Raw genomic sequence first — 20,104 nt, 5'->3', positions numbered from 1 at the left:
AAGCGGAAATGCTGGGTCATAGATCCAATTATTAAAACGCAAATCAAGCAGGAGGCAAATGGAAATTTTCTGTACCTTCGTTTCAATTTTGTTGTGAATGTAAAACAGCTCTAAAAAAAAACAAAAAACCAACAAGCAGTCCTTAAATCAAATCAGAGATTGGGCCGGCTCGCACCCCCACTCCGCTTGCATACCAGGAACCCAGACCGGGAGCCGGGGGATCGAGGAGCTCGAATCCGCTAGGCTGCTCGGGTCGAGACCGCGCCGGGCGCAGCCCTCGGAACAAACGCTGGAGGTGCGAGGACACCGTGACCTACTACCCTCTGTGCACGCGCTCTGGCCCCGCCTCCCGGCCCCTTTCATTGAGAAACGCCTTAGCGATCACGTGAAAGAGGCATGCCGGCTTCGTGACGTCATGCAGCGCGGACCAATGGTAGCTTCTGTTTATGTCGGGGGGGCGGTGGTCGGAATATTCTTTCCCACTTCACTGCCGCCGCGCTGCCCTCTAGCGCGGGTGGTGAGCGCTGAGCGGGAGCGGGAGGCGGCCCGGCTGCAGCGCTACGGGGAGGGCCGCGCCGGCTCCTTCTGCAGCCGCGTCTCCGTCAGCTCCCCTCGCCGTCAGTGGGGCGCCGTGCTGCTCCAGGCCGGGGCGGAAGCTGTGGCCTTCGCGGGCGGCCGGATCCGCGTCCCGCCTCAGCGCCCGGAGGACATGCGGCAGAGAGAATGAGCCAGAGGGACACGCTGGTGCATCTGTTTGCCGGAGGGTACGTTGCAGCCGGGGCTTGCGGACTGTGGCTGAGGGCTCCGGGCTGAGGCCGAGGGCCGTGGCCTGAGACTCAGGCTAAAAGGGTGAGGGGGATGCGGCCCGGAAGCGCAGGGGTGAGGGGACTGGAGCTGGGAGCCGAAGAAGCCCAGAGGGCTGAGGCCCAGGCGGGGAGGGTGGGAGGGCGAAGCCGGCTGGACGTCAGGCTTTGGGCCCGCGGAGCCAGAGCGAGGCCTGGGGAGTGGCTGGCGGCGCTGGGGTCCACATAGGCCCAGTCCACTCGCCGCGGCCTAGCGGGCGTCGGGGATGCGCGGCCGCGGGAGGACAGCAGCTGCAGGCCTCGCGTAGGTTGCCCGGCCTGGTCGGGGGCGGAAAGTGCGGAGGCCGAGGACAAAATGGGCGCCGCACCTCCTCCTTCTTCCCTCCCTGGCGCGCGGGCTGCGGCGGGGCCTCACGTAGCTCACGCCCCTCCTCGGACCTCGCGCGGCTGATTTCCGGGCCCTAGTCAGTCCCGGTGAGTCGTCCTGGGGCTTCCGGCTCTAGCGGGAAAGCTTTGGGGTTCGGTTGCTCGCAGTAGCTGTATGTTTCGAGCTCAGAAAATTTCCTTCCTGAGCTTTTCCAGGTTGCGAGGTGCTGTCTCAAAGCGACAGTGCGTCCGGGGTCAGATTCTTTTCCTGAAAATCAACCCTCTTGCACATCCACTGCTTTTCGTCCGCTTAAAGAAGAAAAGTGGGGGTAGGGGAGAGGTCAGAAGCTTTGACAATGGTTACTGTTTGTACAAGGTTAAGACTAAAAGTCTTCGTTCCTTGTTTGCCAGCCTGAGTACTACAGATCTTTTGTTCAGCCAATTTAGTCTCCTTTTTTAGGTTGTTTTTTCCAAATTTGGAGAGGCATAGCAATTTTAAATTTAGGAGTTACTTCTTTTTTGCAGGGTCATAGTCTAATCGAAAATGGATACGACGAATTATGCTGAGGTTCTTTTCTGCCTTTGTGACCATATAAAGTCGCATCCCCTCAAAGCATGCAGTTTGTTTCTAAATCAGCTACTTTAAGAATATTAAACTAATACATACGCGGTTCTGTTCGCAGTGGCTTCGTTGGAGTTAGACGTGTGGACTCTATCGCCAGTGATGACCATGCTTTCCTTAGCTTAGCACGTTAACTCAACAAACACTGTACACCGCTTGTGGACCAGGCACTGTTGTGAGATTAAAGTAGTTTTCATTTAGTTTGCGAGACTAAGTTTTGGCAGGGTTTGCTTTCTATATTATATGTTTACCAATAATCTTGGCAAATTAAATCATTTTTAAACCCATTAGCCATGTAGGTATTCTTGTAAAGATGTCTTGTGCAAATAATCGGGTTCCCTTCTGTAATCAGATCATAAGGTAATTCATGAAAGTTAGACACATCTACTTCTGGCCACTATTTTAATCTGAATGAGAAATGGACAAACTCTTTGATCTCAGTTGCTTCATCTCTAAAATGAGGACGTTGAGACCGTTTCTAAGGCCCTGGTCTAGGTCCTAAAATTTTTAATGCTCTACATATTGTCAAGTTTTGTTTAAAGTGTGCTCAGTCACATCCGACTCTTTGTGAACCTATGGACAGTAGCCCTCCAGGCTCCTCTGTTCCTGGGATTTTCCAGGCAAGAATACTGGAGTGGGTTGCTATTTCTTCCTCGAGGGGATTTTCCCCACCCAGGGATTGACCCCTCATCTCCTGCTTTGTCAGGCAGAGTCTTAACCACCGAGTCACCTGGGCAGCCTTGTTAAAAATAGGGCATATTTATTTGCAATGTTAGCTTGATTGCACTAACTTCCCAGTTTGGGAGCCCCTCTGCCTGTCCATACTCCAGTATTTGGCCTGGAGAATTCCATGGTCTCTATAGTCCATGGGGGTCACAAAGAGTCGGACACGACTAAGCAACTTTGACTTTTCAATAGCCCCCAAAAAAGAACTTAGCATGTGCAGGTTATTTAGAGTTTTAAATGAAGTATTTGTTTATAGTACCTGACATAAGATAGATATAAATTCTTCCTTTGCATCCTGTATCCATTATATGTTTATATGTAGTTGCATAAGTTATTTCAGTAAAATTTGGCTTATCTTTCTTAGAGAAACGTTAGAACTAGGAAGGATGGTAAAGATCATCTGACTTAGCTCCTTCAAAATATGGGGAAATAGCAAGGTATAAAAAATGTGCTTATCCAACATCAAACACCTTTTCATACATGTTTAGTGAAAGGTAAATAATCTCTAAGGAACCTTCCAGCTCTGTCTTAAATGAAATCAGTGCTGTGGAATGTTCTGAAAATCTGTATGCTAAGCATTGTAGAAATGCAAATTGACTTGTGGGTAACATTGTTCTTGGTTGAAGATGTCTGGATGGTTCACCTGGTAAATAATCTGCCTGCCATTGCAGGAAACATGTTCCATCCCTGGGTCGGGATGATCCCCTGGAGGAGCAAATGGCAGCCTTCTCCAGGATTCTTAGCTGGAGGATCCCGTGAACAGAGGAGCCTAGTGGTCTACAGTCCCTAGGGTGGCAAAGAGTTGGACACACCTGAGCATGCACGCACACGGTACATCGCAAGTCGTGTATTTAGTCGATCATTTCTTGGACGTTCTTTATAGAAAACTAGATTTCATTTTTTTATCGTGATGGAATTATGTAAATTAAGAGTTAGGGAAATGTATTTTTTCCTTTAATAATAACCAGATAGAGAAAAGGAATTCTTTTTATTAGCTATTGTGCAAGAACCAAAAACCTTTCACAGTCACATTTAATCATTAGACAAAAATCATTTTAAGATAGAGCCTTTGAATTGTTTTCTTGATGATTATAATAGTATTTATTCAAATATGTGTTTGCATCTTAGATTTTTTAGGAGCCTTGTAGTGATCTTATTAAATCAGAAAATTGTAAAACATTCTAGCTCTGGAGAAGGCAGTGGCACCCCACTCCAGTGTTCTTGCCTGGAGAATCCCAGGGACGGGAGCCTTGTGGGCTGCCGTCTGTGGGGTCGCACAGAGTCGGCCACGACTGACGCGACTTAGCAGCAGCAGCAGCAGCACTGGACCTTGGGTCTGAGTGACAGCCTCACATGTGTAACTCGTGCTTTCTTGAACACACCCTTTGGTCCCATTAAGTTTTTGTCAGGGTTAATATTCAGAGTCAGGTCATCGGTTAGGTTGATTGTATTAACGGAGGCCGCTCATGACAGCCTGCAAAAAGGATGTAAATACAATTTTATTTTAGCTATACTTTTAATAACAGTGTTTGTGTATGAAGATTTAAGCAGTATGTTTTTACATTCTTTGATAGATCTACATTGTTTACTTGTGTGGCAGTTGGGGGGGTTTTCTATTTGAGAGAGAGATTGCCTCAAATGGGAGGAATAAATCTCCCAACTTAGGTGGATGAATTTTTTTCCTGTGTAGCTCCTATGACAGTGAGAGCTTAAAATATACAGTGGGCAATCTCAGGCTATCTAAGATTGTTTCTTTTTATATCCTGGGATTAACCCAGTCATTTATTAAGCCATTTATTAAACCATTTATTTTTCATTTATTCAGTAAGAATCTCCAGTGGGTGTCAGATATCTTGTTTCTGCAGAAATTTTGTCATAATATTTGTTAAATGACTTCACCTGTTTCCTTGTACGATCTGGGCAGAAGTAGAATACTTAAAAGTATAATTAATGTGCTTTATATACAGTTTACTTTGTCTACATTTTTGCTTAGCCTTAATTTTCATGATCTTTACAACTTTTTCTCCTTAAAAATACATTCTTTAATTCTGCCTAATAGATCGTAAGACTAAGGTAAGTTGCTTATCCTGATGTAGAATATTCTTGAAGAAACTTATATTCCTGTAAGGAGATTATTGTGGTATAGCATTGTAGGTCAGGAACCCCTGGGAGTTCCCAAGAACTTTTAGTGGTCTGAGATGTTAAAGCTCTTCTCATAAAAATATTAACACAGTGTTGCCTTTTCACTGTTGATGTTTGGACCGCTGGTGCAAAAGCAGTGATGCCTTAGCATGCGTCACGGCAGCATCCCCAGACTGTGCTGGCGGTCACTAGCACTTGCACTTTAAAAACACAGGTTCACTTAAGAGTGTTTTTGAAACAGTAAAAATTAGTTTTAAATCTTGACGCTTGTGTATACAACTTCATTTTATATTCTGCGTGAGAAAATGGGAAACATGAATAAAGTACTTCTGCAATTTTTGCAGCCTCAAACTGAACTAGCCTCTTTTTTCATGAGACCCACTCAACTGTGACTATTCAGTCTTGAATATTTGGCAAATACTTTCTCAAAAAAAAAATGAAAGAAGTGGGCCTGTTGCTTCGAGGAAAACCACTGGTAGCATTTGTTGCCATGTGATAAAATCGGAGATTTCAAACACTAATTGGAACTTTGGAAATCTTGAGTAGATAGGGAATATAATTTTTAAGATATTGTATAATAAAATGTATCAGCATTTGAAAGACCTGTATAATCCAGTGAACCAGTATTTTTTAAATGACCAATACATGATGTTATAGAGTAATACATAGGTAAAGGAGTCAGAACAGAACATAAAGCAATGGATTTTAATGTAACAAAGTGAAAGTTTATTGGTGTAGTCCAGATTCCATATTGCAGCTAATTTCAAGAGCCTACCACATGTCCAATTTTAATGTAATATTGAAAAATGCCCACAATTATCTGAAAAGAGGGGATTGAATTGTTATGCTAAGTAAATTATATCATTAATTAAAAGGTTTCAGTGCCATGGTTGAGGAAAAAATGGAACAGGATAAAAGGGAATAATGGGGGTGGGCAACACTGTAGCTCCAAGTAGGGAGTCTTGGTGGAGTCCTAACTGAGAAGGTGACTTTTGAACAAAGACCTGGAGGGCAGAGAGTTAACTATTTAGGTAGACCAGGCAGTGAAAAGGCCCTTGGGTAAGTATAGCCAAAGTAATAGAGCCGTATTAGGCCATTTGGCTTTTTTTCCTGAGATGGGAAGAGTCACTGCAGGAGTTCTCAAGGCTGACTCTGGTCGCCATGCACAGAGTAGACTGTACATGGGGCAAGGCCAGAGGTGAGGAAGTGATGTGGCTGTTGAAATAATCAAAATGAGGGGCAGCAGTTCTTCAAAGAAGGTTGTAGTCTATGTGACATGTGAAGAAAAATGAGTAACTGCAAGATTTTTAGTTTGGGTACCTGAAGGGGAAGAAATTATTGTTAATTGAAATGGGCGAGATTGCAGATGGAATAGGGCTGGAGTGGAGGAAGATAAGTATATAGTTCCGTTTAAGACGTAAGTTTGAACAGGATGCATGTATTAGGCGAGCCCAGAAAGGAGGTCTGGACTAGAAACACATATTTAGTAATTAATGGTATATAGATGGTGACATGAGCTTACATGATGTCACTAAGGGACATAGGGCGAAAGAGAGGACCTCTGGAAATTTCAGCAAAACGGATCAGAACAAGAGGAACCAGCAAAGTAGACCACAAAAATGTGCTCTGAAAGTCAAATGAAGAAACAAATATATACAATATTAGGAAAGAGTGGCTGATTAGTTGTCCTATGTTATTGTCTGTTACGATGAGATCTGAGAGTTCTTAATTACTGAATTTAACAGTTGTGGAGACCTTTGGTTACTGTGATTAGCAGTTTTCAAGGCAGAGCTGGGAGTGGAAATCTGATGGAAGTGGGAGAGAAATTAGACAGTAAATGGAATTTTGAGATTTGTTGCTGGGGGGAGCAAAGAAACAAAGCAATAATGGGGGGAGGGAGTTGTTATTTTTACTAGACCTATCTCATACCCTCAGTATATTTTGCTTCTATAGTGAATTTTAATCCTGATATCATTGTTTTTCCATATTTATCTAAGTTGTTGGTTAACGTCTTTTTTTTTTTTTTTAATGTTATTAGTGCTTTGATTTTGCTTTAGCATTTTGAAAAAGCCTAGCTTGTTAATTTTTTTCCTGCATGAGAAACACTACAGATACCCACCCCCACCAAGTACCATTATTCTCAACCACATCTCACATCTGTCTGACTTTTCATAAGTTATTCTGTCAAGTATATAGAATATGTCTTTCATTCTTGAAGAATTTGTATCTTGCTCAAACATTAAAGCTTCAGAATAAGTACCTCTACAAATATATTATCAGAGAAAACAGTTTCAGTTAAGACTTACTAGAATTTCAAAGATAGGCTACATTTTTGTGATTGCAAAATTCTGACATTTTAATGAGTCTTTTTCTTAGACATATTTCTTAATTTGACTAATGTCCTAATTAGGAAATTACAAGGGAGTGTTACCTACAGCAGAGATAACAAAATATTTTAACCTATTCACTTTGCTTTCAAAGCTAAACACTGCAGTTGTTTAACAAAATAGGTTTGCTTAGTGTTAACAAATATATTTCTAAAGTACCTATTGTATATATGTACATACATATAAATATGTGTGTGTGCCTACACATCAATATTGTGGACCCAAGCAAAATAGACTTTGTCCATTTATGAATTACCTTGCCTAGTAAAAGCAAGTGTCCTGATCCATACATGCTCAGAAGGTCAAAATCAAACATGTATGTGTAACAACCACAGTCTTAAATCCCATTGCTTTTTCATGACCCATCCTTTCCTTGGGGCTTCCCTGGTGGCTCACACAGTAAAGAATCTTCCTGTAGTACAGGAGACCTGGGTTCGATCCCTGGGTTGGAAAGATCCCCTAGAGAAGGGAATGGCAACCCACTACAATATTCTTGCCTGGAGAATTCCATGGACAGAAGCCTGGTAGGCTGCAGTCCATGAAAGAGTCAGACAGGATTGAGCAACTAACACTTTCACTTTTCATCCTTTCCTAAGCAGAAACATGGGACACCAGTTAGATTCCTCCACAGATAGGTCTAGTAAAAGTCTCTAAACCCAGGGAAACTGAATCTAGTGATTCAGGCCCTTGAGGCTGTCCTGATGATGGCGTTCTGCATATGCACTGACCCTAGGGATTTATGACTCTTGGCATCTTGGCTGAAACTGATAAACTTGTTACTCATGTTAGTGAATAATTTCTTTTTCCCTTTCCCTGTCTTCCCCCAGCCTCTCAAGTTTCTGATTCCTGTGTTGCGGTAACTTGGGTGTAGTACTTTAAGGCCCTCAGAGGCCTTTCTCTTTCTTAAAGACCCATTTTCCCAGATTTTTTTGTGTTTTGTTTTTTAACCAGTTTCTTGGTTACATTGTGCCTAGCTTCAAGGGGGAAAACAATTCCATTCTAAGCAGCTTTTAGCCTTTGCTTTACTCTCAAGGGATCTGTAGGCCCTTGAGTAGTTAGAACGTCTGACATGTCAAAATTTTTATCTTCATTATATACTATAAACAAGTAGAAGCAACAGTGGAAAGTTCTGAGACATTTACACTCCCAAATTACCATAGGCTAAAAATGTGTCTACAATCCAGTAAATTCCTGGGGTGACTTGATTTACTTATTGTATAATTTCTCAAACATCATGAAAATAGAATAGTTTTAAACGTCTTGTAAAGATGTTTATTGATAACCAGTATAATATCATATATGAAATGAGTCGCCAGTTCAGGTTCGATGCATGATATTGGATGCTTGGGGCTGGTGCACTGGGACGACCCAGAGGGATGGTACAGGGAGGGAGAGGGGAGGAGGGTTCAGGATGGGGAACACGTGTATACCTGTGGCGGATTCATGTTGATATATGGCAAAACCAATACAATATTGTAAAGTTAAAAAATAAAATTAAATTTAAAAAAATATTCTCTAAAATCAATTCATAGTTACATGGTAAGCTCTCACCAAGCAGCCTTGCCCTCATATGTTCTAAAGGTGTGGCATTTGCCTTTGAAACTTTAAAATGTGCATTGATCCAAGGATTCATAGTTCTAAGAGAATGTAGTTGAAGTTTTTTAACCTGGATATAACAAAGGTATAGTTACATTTAAGTTTTACTTGCTTAGAAACTACCCTTGCTAGATTTTTGACATTGCAGAATAACTATATGCTCTTTTGCTGTCAAAGTTGGCTATTCTCTCTTTGGAATTGTTTACTAGTCAAACCTTTTAAAGCAAATGTTTGAGACACTTTGAATTATAACAGTAAAGCCTCCAACTTAGTACTTTCATTAGTAGCAAATTACATTGGTGACACCTTGCAATCTTAACTCAATGGCCACATCACTGAACCACAGGGACTCAGGACCAGTTAGAAGATTAGACATGAAATGAGGCTCTGCTTTAAGGCACTGCAGTGGAGATGGTCAGGGGAAATATGAAAGGAAGTTTAGAGTGTAGACCATGTGAGACGTGAAGATAGTCAGTTATCAGAAAGCCTCTGTGTCCCTTTAACTCCCTTTGAACTGATGCTTGTCCTCCAAAACCACAGGAGCATGCTTGATGTGTTAAATTCTAAGAATTAGAGCAGAGGTCAGTGTGGTCAGAGCAGAGTGAGAAGGGAAATAGATGCGATTGTGTAAGGTCTTATAGACCATTGTGAGGGCTTTGGCTTTTTGTCTGAATGACTTAGGAAGTCTTTGAAAAGACTTGATCTGACTCAAGATTTCAATGCAGTCACTTTAGAGTATACATCGGAGGGAGTGGGGCAGGGGTAGAAGCAGAGAGACACTAATTAAAAGGTTGCTCCAGTAACCTCAGTACAATATTGTGCTTAGACCAGGGTGGAAATGGTGAGAGGTAGGTCATGATTGCAAATTTATTGTTGAGTTCTGAGTCATAGACATTTGCACAAACACACCATTTTTCATGGAGTCCATTGAGCCCCAGAAACGTCAACCACATTCTCCAGTTAAAAAAACCCTTGCTGTTTTTAAAGGACACTTAACTGCTGAAATTTTGATTAAAAAATTATTTGAAAATAAAGATGTATACATGAGGTTTTTAAAAAGGCTGCTGAAAGATCATGAAAACCAACATTTCCCTGCTGCCTTACCCCATGTCTCCCTCCCAGTGGGAACTTCTTATTTTATCTGTTTAATCCTTAGGTTTAGAATTCTAGAATAATTTACCTTCTGCAGTTGCGAAATCTGATGGGATTATGGCTTCTTTATGTATGTGATCTTTTGTTCTTTCTAGAAGTCTCTGCTTCTACCCTTGCCCCACTCTCTCCAATGTATACTCAGTATTTTGAGAGATTGCAGTATTGTAACTTGACATGAGTCTTTTGGATGCATTGTACCTGTTAAACCTGAACTCAGAGTTTGAGTTCGTTTCTTCAGAGAATTAGGCTTCTGCTCCTGGAAACAATTTTACCCACTGTAGGTGGGGGAGGGAGAGAATACAACCTGGGTATCCCACTTTGCTTCATTACCTGTCAGCGTTCAATTCTTTGCCTTATCTCCATCTTGAGTACTTGGTGCTCTTGGTCTTTAGACCTCTAAGGGGTCACAGTCGGAGAAGGCAATGGCACCCCACTCCAGTACTTTTGCCTAGAAAATCCCATGGACGGAGGAGCCTGATAGGCTGCAGTCCATGGGGTCGCTAGAGTCGGACACGACTGAGCGACTTCACTTTCGCTTTTCTCTTTCATGTATTGGAGAAGGAAATGGCAACCCACTCCAGTGTTTTTGCCTGGAGAATCCCAGGGACGGGGAGCCTGGTGGGCTGCCATTTATGGGGTCGCACAGAGTCGGACACGACTGAAGTGACTTAGCAGCAGCAGCAAGAGGTCACAGCAGGGCAAAACTGTTACTACTCTTTGGTATTTCCTTCTGCGGGCCTTTCTTCCTCTTTGCCAAGACAGTTAATCCTTCCCATTTGCTTCATTGCTTGAAACCTTCCTCCTCTCTCTGTCTTTGTGGCGTTTTCCTTTAGACAGTGGCTGCTAAGTCACTTCAGTCGTGTCCGACTCTGTGCGACCCCATAGACACCAGCCCACCAGGCTCCCGTCCTGGGATTCTCCAGGCAAGAACACTAGAGTGGGTTGCCATTTCCTCCTCCAATGTGAAGTCGCTCAGTCGTGTCGGACTCGTAGCGACCCCATGGACTGCAGCCTACCAGGCTCCACCGCCCATGGGATTTTCCAGGCAAGAGTACTGGAGTGGTGTGCCATTGCCTTCTCTGTTAGACAGTGGAGAGGAGCTAAATCTAATGTAGTTATTCCTGTTTGCACAGAATAGGGATTTTAAATGTTTGTCAACAGCAATAGTTTTGTTCTCTACATCAATTAATGATGATTTCAGTGTACAAAATAATTACTTTAAAATAACTTAAAGCAGCGAGAGAAACACTGGAGTATTACTCTTGTACTGCATACCTATTGCATTTTATAATGTAAAACGCCTTCAGGACAGTTCAAGTGTTTGTGTGTATACCCACTTACACTTCACCCCCAGCTCTGTACAGTTCAGATCCTCGTGTATTTTATTTATTGAGGGTTTTTTTTAAGGGATCATACTGTATATGTCTAGTTTATGATCTGGCCCATTAGTAATAGTTCTGTTAAAAACAAATTTAATTGCTGGTATCTGTAGTTGACACTGACAAATTTTTTTTTTTTTTTTTTTTTTGATTTATGTAACTTTATTGGGGAAAAAATCAGATACTGGCAGAACTATTAGTTGATCACTCATCCATTGATCCATTGCATCATTTATTCAGTGCTTTATTAAACTGTATTGGAAGATAGATTAATCTACTAATATCTCCAAGCCTCCTAACAACTTAAATGAAGGTTACAAAATGTTTGAGACCCTATTTTGGAAGAATCGGACATGACTGAGCAACCAGCACTTTCACTTCACTTTTCTTTGGAGCACAAAAGGCTGTTTGACTTCCAATTTCCATTCTCTGTAGAAGAACAGGTCACTCCTTTGTTGACATGCATAAAATAATATCACATTTTCAGTTCTACTGATGCTATAAATTCAATAGTAGTTTTCCAGCCACATCAGTTATGAACATAAAGTATATTATGTAACCTCAAATCTTTTTAACCATGGAAGGCTTAAATAAGAATGGATGTTCTTAGAATAATGCTGCTTCCTTTGATTTGACAACTCAGCATCCATCTCAAGGAGAGGTAAGAAGGCCTTCCTCAGTAATCAGTGCAAAGAAATAGAGGAAATCAATAGAATGGGAAAGACTAGAGATCTCTCCAGGAAAATTAGAGATACCAAGGGAACATTTCATGCAAAGATGGGCTCGATAAAGGACAGAAATGGTATGGACCTAGCAGAAGCAGAAGATATTAAGAAGAGGTGGCAAGAATACACAGAAGAACTATACAAAAAAGATCTTCATGACTCAGATAATCACGATGGTGTGATCACTCACCTAGAGGCAGACATCCTGGAATGTGAAGTCAAGTGGGCTTTAGGAACAATCACTACGAACAAAGCTAGTGTAAGTGATGAAATTCCAATTGAGCTATTTCAAATCCTATAAGATGATGCTGCAGAAGGTTTCTGCTGGTCATAAGGAGCAGTTATGACCATGAAGGATTTTAGTACTTTTCTGGATATAAGGATGGAGAAGGCAATGGCAAGCCACTCCAGTACTCTTGCCTAGAAAATCCCATGGATGGAGGAGCCTGGTAGGCTGTAGTCCATGGGGTCGCCACGAGTCGGTTGTGACTGAGCGACTTCACTTTCACTTTTCACTTTCACGCAATGGAGAAGGAAATGGCAACCCACTCCAGTGTTCTTGCCTGGAGAATCCCAGGGATGGCAGAGCTTGGTGGGCTGCTGTCTGTGGGGTCGCACAGAGTCAGACACAACTGAAGCGACTTAGCAGCAGCAGCAGATATAAGGACATCCAAGAATTGGGTTCATAAAATCAGCTCCTAGAAATATCTGTCTGAAGACCTGTTCTGCCAGTTTTTCGCCAAGCACAGAGTGCCTCATTTCTGCTCTCCACCCTGAACTCCTTTCAGGGAGTATTGAAAATCAGCAGCTGCAGCAGCACATTATTTAATCCTTGTAGAGGTAGATGGCAAGGGTCAGTTTGTAGTTGACAGGGTCCCCTCGTGGTCATAAATTCAACCACACTTTGGGAGGTATTTTATGACCATTTTGTCCCGTGGTGCTAGGAAGGCATTCCTAGATCTGGCAGAGATTTCGCTCATAGGCCACTTGGTGTGCTGTGACTTGACTGGGTCTTTTCAACAGTAACCAAAGGACTCTGTACCACCTGTCTTACTAATCTGTTATGATCCAGGGGGAAATGTCCTCTTATCTTCATATATCTAGAGTTAGGATCATAACTCATAAAATTATATTTTTGTCAGATACTCAGTCACACATTTGGTAATGCAAGAAACAATAATCTTGTAAAATAGCTAGCAGTATTATTAAAATCGTAAGAATTAAGCCAAGATCTTGCATTCCGTGCGGCCCAATATATCCTCAGGTTGTCAAGACTATTTCTTGAGTATTGAAAGATAGGGTAGGAGTTTGATAAATAGGATATATCTCACATAATTGTCTCAGTTTTAACACAAGTACTATCTGGACAAGGAATACTAAATAAACCCTTATAACAGTATTTAAAGCTGTGATGTGATGTACCAATACATTTTAACAATAGCACCCACTGTTTGGACTCTTCAGCTAATTTTTCTTGCTAGGTAGATAATAAACTGTTACTTTTAGCTTCTAAATGTTTCTGTGCAAATACATGAAACATGTAAAAAATTATTTAGTCTCCTAAATACAGAAATTGTAGATTTTAGTACCTTCTCAAAGCCCCAGTTGCTCATTTTATGTCATAGCTCTGTGCATGTGTACTAATTTATGAATTAAGTAGAGTTTTGTTCTTTGTACTTTCTTGTAGATGTGGTGGTACAGTGGGAGCTATTCTGACATGTCCACTGGAAGTTGTGAAAACACGGCTGCAGTCATCTTCTGTGACACTTTATATCTCTGAAGTTCAGCTGAGCACCATGGCTGGAGCCAGTGTCAATCGAGTAGTGTCTCCTGGACCGCTCCATTGTCTAAAGTGAGAGCACAATATTCATTAATTTTTGTTGTTGTTGATTTACCTTAATGATAGCCTTGTTGTCTTATTTATATTCTGCCATATTTAAAAAGGTTTTACAGAGTTAATGACAATTACCCTCACCTGTTCAGTAGAAACAGCAATCCCTAATGGAGAGAAAAAGCAAATTGGATAATATAAAATGTAATATTATTTCCAAATTATGTACATTTAAAATATTTTTCTACATTTATCCATTTGATTTATTTTCTAAAGATACATTTCAGAAAGATATCAAAATAAACTCATACTTTGCATTTATTTTGTTTTGGATTATGAATTCTAAAACAGTTTAGTTTTTGAAATGTGATAATGTTAAATACTAATTCTTGTGTGTGTGTTTTTAATTTTCAAAGTACTCACACATCAGATCAGATCAGATCAGTCGCTCAGTCGTGTCCGACTCTTTGCAACCTCATGAATCGCAGCACGCCAGGCCTCCCTGTCCCTGACCAACTCCAGAGTTCACTCAGACTTACGTCCATCGAGTCAGTGATACCATCCAGCCATCTCGCCCTCTGTCGTCCCCTTCTCCTGCCCCCAATCCCTTCCAGCATCAGAGTCTTTTCCAATGAGTCAACTCTTCGCATGAGGTGGCCAAAGTACTAGAGTTTCAGCTTTAGCATCATTCCTTCCAAAGAAATCCCAGGGCTGATCTCCTTTAGAATGGACTGGTTGGATCTCCTTGCAGTCCAAGGGACTCTCAAGAGTCTTCTCCAACACCACAGTTCAAAAGCATCAATTCTCTGGCTCTCAGCCTTCTTCACAGTCCAACTCTCACTTCCATACGTGACCACAGGAAAAACCATAGCCTTGACTAGACGAACCTTTGTTGGCAGAGTAATGTCTCTGCTTTTGAATATGCTGTCTAGGTTGGTCATAACTTTCCTTCCAAGGAGTAAGCGTCTTTTAATTTCATGGCTGCAGTCACCATCTGTAGTGATTTTGGAGCCCAGAGAAATAAAGTCTAGCACTGTTTCCACTGTTTCCCCATCTATTTCCCATTAATGACAGTCTGATTTTTAAACAGCCTAAATATAACCAAGATTTAAAGCAGATTTTAAAATGTAATTTAGTGTTTAGCATTTCTTGGTGGTTTGAAAAAGATGTGTTTTACATTCTGTCATACTTGATTATATTACAAATTAGATTTGAAATTTCAGAACTGTTGAAAATGGGGGACTTGCCTGGTGGTCCAGTGCCACAAGACTCCATGCACCCCAAGCACAGGCCCCGGGTTTGATCCCTGGTCAGGGATCTCACATGCCACAACCAAGACCCAGTGCAGCCAAATAAATAAGTAAAAAAAAATTTTTTTTTTAACTATTGAAATTGGATTTTACATGTTTGAACTTAAGTGTTTAACTGAATGGGCTTCCAGGGTGGTTCAGTGGTAAAGAATCTATCTGCCAATGCAGGAGACGTGGGTTTGATCCCTGGGTTGGGAAGATTCCCTGGAGAAGGAAATAGCAACCCACTCCCATATTCTTGCCTGGGAAATCCCATGGACAGAGGAGTGTGGTGGGCTACAGTCCATGGGGTTTCAAAGAATTGGACCCAGCTTAACGACCAAGCACAAGCATGGGTAACTCAAGGCCTGTGTGTCTGTCTTATCGGCTCACTTGGGACATAATCTGTTTGAACTTAGTTCAGTAGTGTTTATTTTGTGGTAGCAAGTAAACTCATACTTTGTGTTTACTTTCACTACTAAAAGGTTTCATCACTTTTCAAACTTAGCTAAGTACTTGAGTAGGCCGAATAAAATTGTTAACAATTTCAGGTTAACATTGCTATAGTTACAGATAAATACTTCTATGTGGTTAATGATAATCTTTTAATACCATGATTTTGACATTACCGCTGACTTCCTCTTCTTAAAATTCTTCCTTTGACCTTTTTGACCATACTATATTTTTTTATTTCATTTTTCAGTGGTTTTGCCTTCTCTGACTTTCCTCAGAGGAACTAATAGGAATCCCTCTGGTTTTTGTTTTAATTTCTCAGTTTTTCAGGAACTGTAACCCACCACGCTCCTCCGTCCATGGCATTTCCCAGGCAAGAATACTAGAGTGGGTTGCCATTTCCTTCTCCAGAGGATCTTTTCCAACCCAGGGATCAAGGCCAAGTCGCTTGCATCATCTGCATTGGCAGGTGGATTCTTTACGATTAGTGCTGCCTAGGACTCCCCCACGTACAAAGTCAGTTTAATGTTTCACCTATCATCAGTACCCAGATGACTTCCAAGTCTGCATTTTCTTGCCTTAACCTCTCTTCGTATTCCCATATTTTCCCCAATCAATCTGTTTTGTGGCTTCTTCCTTTTTTCCCATCATCTCTATTCAGAGATAATTTACATATTATAAAATTCACCCATTTAAGGTGTATAGTTTAGTTGTTCTTAGTATATTATATTCACAGAGTTTGCATTCACAGAGTTGTATATTCACATCACCACATTCTAAATTTAGAATATACTCATCATCACCACAAAAAGAAACCCTTTCCTGTTAGCAGTTACTCCTGTTTTCTCTTTTTCCTCGCCACCCCCCCCCCCACCCCCCGCCCTAGGCAACAACTACTAATCTATTTTCTGTCATTAAGGACTTGCATATTCAAGGAATTTTATGTAAATGAGATTATGTAATATGTGGTCTTTTGTGCCTGATTTCTTTCACTCAGCCTGTTGTCAAAGTTCATCTATGCTGTAGCAAGCATCTCTTTATTGCCAAATGTTGTATTGTGTGGGTATGTACTACATGTATTTATCCTCCCATCAGTTGATGAACATTTGCATTGTCTCCCCTTTGGGAGTATTGTGAATAATGTCATTATAGAAACCTGTTTTCTTGTTCATGTTTTCTTTTTTGGGGGGATATATACGTGCTGCGATTCATGGGGTTGCAAAGAGTCAGACACGACTGAGCGACTGAACTGAACTGAATATTGTATTAGGAGTAGAATTGCTGGGTCATTTTAACACTTTGGGGAACTGCCAAACCATTTTCCAGAATGGATGCATCATTTTACATTCCCACCACCAATGAATGAGGTTTCTAATTCCTTGCCAAAATATAAAATAAAAATTCTCACCAGCCTTTGTTTTACTCCATCTGTTTTTATGTAACCATCCTAGTGGGTATGAAGTGTTTCGTGGCTTCTAAACCAGGTATTTTGGGAATTCCCCCTTAGGTTCTGTTAGTTTCTTAGGGACTCGTGGATGAACTTCCAGAGATCTATAAATTAGGTTGAAATTGTGTGCAATATTGTGAGTGTTTGCAAATGTTTGTTTATTTTAAAGGACAGTTACCTTTCTTAACTTCTCAAAAGAATTTATCACAGAAGGGAGTAGCAAACACTGAAATTTATTAAATGTGTTCTACAATTTGTCATTCTTAATTCTGCTTCTGTCTAACCTAGTTTTATCTAAAGTGTTCTGTATCACCTATATCAGTCATCTGGCAGCATGGTAAAAATGCAAGTTGCTAAGCACTGTCCTGTACCTATTGAATCAGAATACTTTAAGGGCATAATCTAAGAAATTTTAACTTTGAACAAATGCTCCAATAATAATGATAATATTGAGGTTTATCAAGTGTTTAAGCCTGGTACTCTTTTAAGCTCTTTTTTTTTTTAATTAACTTGGGTTTCCCAAGTGGTGCTAGTGGTAAAGAACCCGCCTGCCAGTGCAGGAGACATAAGAGATCTGGGTTTGATCCTTGGGATGGGAAGGTCCCCTGGAGAAGGGCATGGCAACCCACTCCAGTATTCTTGCCTGGAGAATCCCGTGAACAGGCAAGCCTGGCGGGCTACAGTTCATAGCATCACACAGAGTTGGACACAACTGAAGCGACTTAGCACATAGCACACATTGCTCATAGTAACCACCACCCTACCTCCCCCCTGAAAATATTGTTTTTCTGTTTACTGTTGATGAAAAGCAAGAATAAGAGAAAGGTCATTACTTTATGTTTCACAACTAGTCAGTTACCAGAATTGGGCCTTATATTAAGGCCCCACAATTCAGACCCTTAATTATGCATTATGCTCAACTGCCTTTCAAGCAGTCATTCTTAAGCATATAGATGCTTCAGAACCACTGGCCTAGTCTGTTAACTCTGAGTTAAAATACCTACACTTCATCAATCTATGTTTCTTACCTCCACATCTCATTTAATAACTCACCTTCAGAAAGCCTTCTATAACTTGGACATGCCTCTCTGTTCCTCTCCCTGCTGAGCCTGTGTTTAGTATTTACTTATTAATATGCTCTGTTAAATTACTTACTTCAGCCTAATTCTTTTTTCCACAAATGGACAGCAGATTTCTCAGTGGCAGGGTCCTTACCATCTTTTCTATCTCCTTACTGTGTTTAGTTTTTACACAGTAACTATTCAGTAAATGTTAACTGATTAGAGGGAGAAAGAGTAGCAGACTAACCATTTTAGTACCCTGAAGAATGTAAGGGTACTAACATTAGTAGATTAATTAGTAAATTACTAGTAGATTAGTACTGTATTAGTAGGTATTTGCCATTTCACTAAAATGGTTGGATAACATATTGCTGCAGTGGGATAGTGTTCAGTATCAAGGGATCTCCAATACTAGGAAGCAACTGCATTTCTAATTGGGAATTGAAGTTGCTGGTAAAGATAGTAAAATGGAGGAGATTAAAGAAAAGAGTAGCATGATCATATGAAAATGTAGAAATCTATATCGATGATTATGTCTCTGAAACTTTCAGGAAAGAATCTGAATGGAGTTTCACTAGTAAATCTGTTATATCTTTATTATATGCTTTGTCAAGGAAAGCACGTTTTCATAAGTGAGGTGAGGAGTACTGACAAGAGCAGTTATAACATAGTACAAACATAGGAGATTTAGACTTTTATATGTTCTGTATAAATAAAGTACCACACTTTGAAGGACATTCCTTTCTAAATAATATTTTTCTCTTTCAGGGTGATCTTGGAAAAAGAAGGGCCTCGTTCCCTATTTAGAGGATTAGGCCCCAATTTGGTGGGGGTGGCCCCTTCCAGGTAAAAAAATACATTTAAGTTAATTCAGTTGCGGCAGTCAAGTTTAACGAGAGAAGATGCTGACGAGAAGTCAAGATGATAAGGATGGAGCACTGTGACAGATGGGTGTCAGTAACCATCCAAAAGGATGGGCAGATTGTATCATGTGGAGTGTGAGGACTTCAGTGGTCATTGTCATGTATGAGATTGTCATGAAGCAGTCTTTGCACCAAGTCAAAAAAACCAAAAAGGCCTTAATATTTTGTCTTTTTTCTCTGATATCTTTTTATCTTAGGTTGACTTTTTCCATGATAGAACACAGCAGAGTTCACATTCAGAAAATGTGTACCCAGGTCTCTGTATCCAAACAGTGTAGCAGAACCAGATCCCATTATTCATGGGATTTCAACTTCTTGTGGGCTCTTTCTTTTTAAAACCTGATCCAAAATTCATTCTTATTGTGAGGTCTAAAAAAATGTGTAGCGTAAAGCTTGACATGTCACCTTAAACACATCCCCTCTCACCCAGCGTACCTTTCTACACACAGTTAGTCTGCCCTGCCCATAGATAGATAGCTATGATAAAAGTCTGGTTTAAAGTCTTCCTTTATGTTTTTCTGGCTAATTGTGTACATGAAAAGCACAGTATATATGTTTATTATCATTTATATAAATTGAATTCTATTGAACTATTTCACCAAATTTTTCTTGAAGCTTTTTCCATGAAAATCGCTGAGTTTTTTAAAACTTGTATAGTGTGATTGACCCCCTTATTTGTAAACCTTTAGATTTATTTCCAGATTCTTGCTGTTAAAAACAATGGTTTTGGAAACATAGCTGTGCCTTTATCTGTGAGTACTTAAGCAAATATTTTTCTTTAGGATAGTTACCTAAAAGTAGAATTTCTGGACAGAAGGGCATATGAACATTTAAAGTTAGCGAATATTGCTCAGATCCCTCTGAAAAGGCATGCCATCCTTTTATTCTCAAGTAGGGAATTAGTTGTTCTTTATCCACATATTACAAATGTTGGCAACTCTCCATGTATTTTAATACTTGCCAAATAGACTAGCCATGATTTTCACTGTTTTAATACATGTTTTATTTTGGTGCTTTCATGTCCTCCTCCTCGTAACTGTTTTTCATTTGTATCTCTCTTCTGTGAATTACATATGCATATTCCTTGCCCGTTTTCTCATGAGGGTGCATTTTTTCTTATTCATATCTAGTAATGCAGTGTTTATTCCTCTTACTACTTTGATATCATTCAGTGTATCCTTTTTTTTTTTTATGAAATAGAG

General features: G+C 40.6%; 1 protein-coding gene across 3 annotated transcripts in view; it reads left to right on the top strand.

The window, feature by feature from the left end:
* Positions 1-484: 484 nt before the first annotated feature.
* SLC25A36 (solute carrier family 25 member 36) overlaps positions 485-20,104 on the top strand; it is a 36,092-nt gene continuing 16,472 nt past the window's right edge. Inside the window, exons 1-4 of one of the 3 annotated variants that reach the window (XM_070794062.1) lie at positions 486-764; positions 3,189-3,348; positions 13,586-13,750; positions 18,748-18,825. In XM_070794062.1, the coding sequence (XP_070650163.1) occupies positions 13,695-13,750; positions 18,748-18,825 (134 nt within the window). In that variant the 5' untranslated portion in view covers positions 486-764; positions 3,189-3,348; positions 13,586-13,694. Of the gene's footprint in view, positions 765-3,188; positions 3,349-13,585; positions 13,751-18,747; positions 18,826-20,104 lie in introns of all 3 variants that reach the window. The other 2 variants (XM_019961722.2, XM_070794057.1) reach the window with 2 other exon arrangements.

The sequence above is a fragment of the Bos indicus genome, chromosome 1, assembly GCF_029378745.1.
Source record: "Bos indicus isolate NIAB-ARS_2022 breed Sahiwal x Tharparkar chromosome 1, NIAB-ARS_B.indTharparkar_mat_pri_1.0, whole genome shotgun sequence".
Classification (NCBI taxonomy): Eukaryota; Metazoa; Chordata; class Mammalia; order Artiodactyla; family Bovidae; genus Bos; species Bos indicus.
The sequence above is the reverse complement of the archived record's forward strand: the minus strand, read 5'-3'. Positions and strand labels throughout refer to the sequence as shown.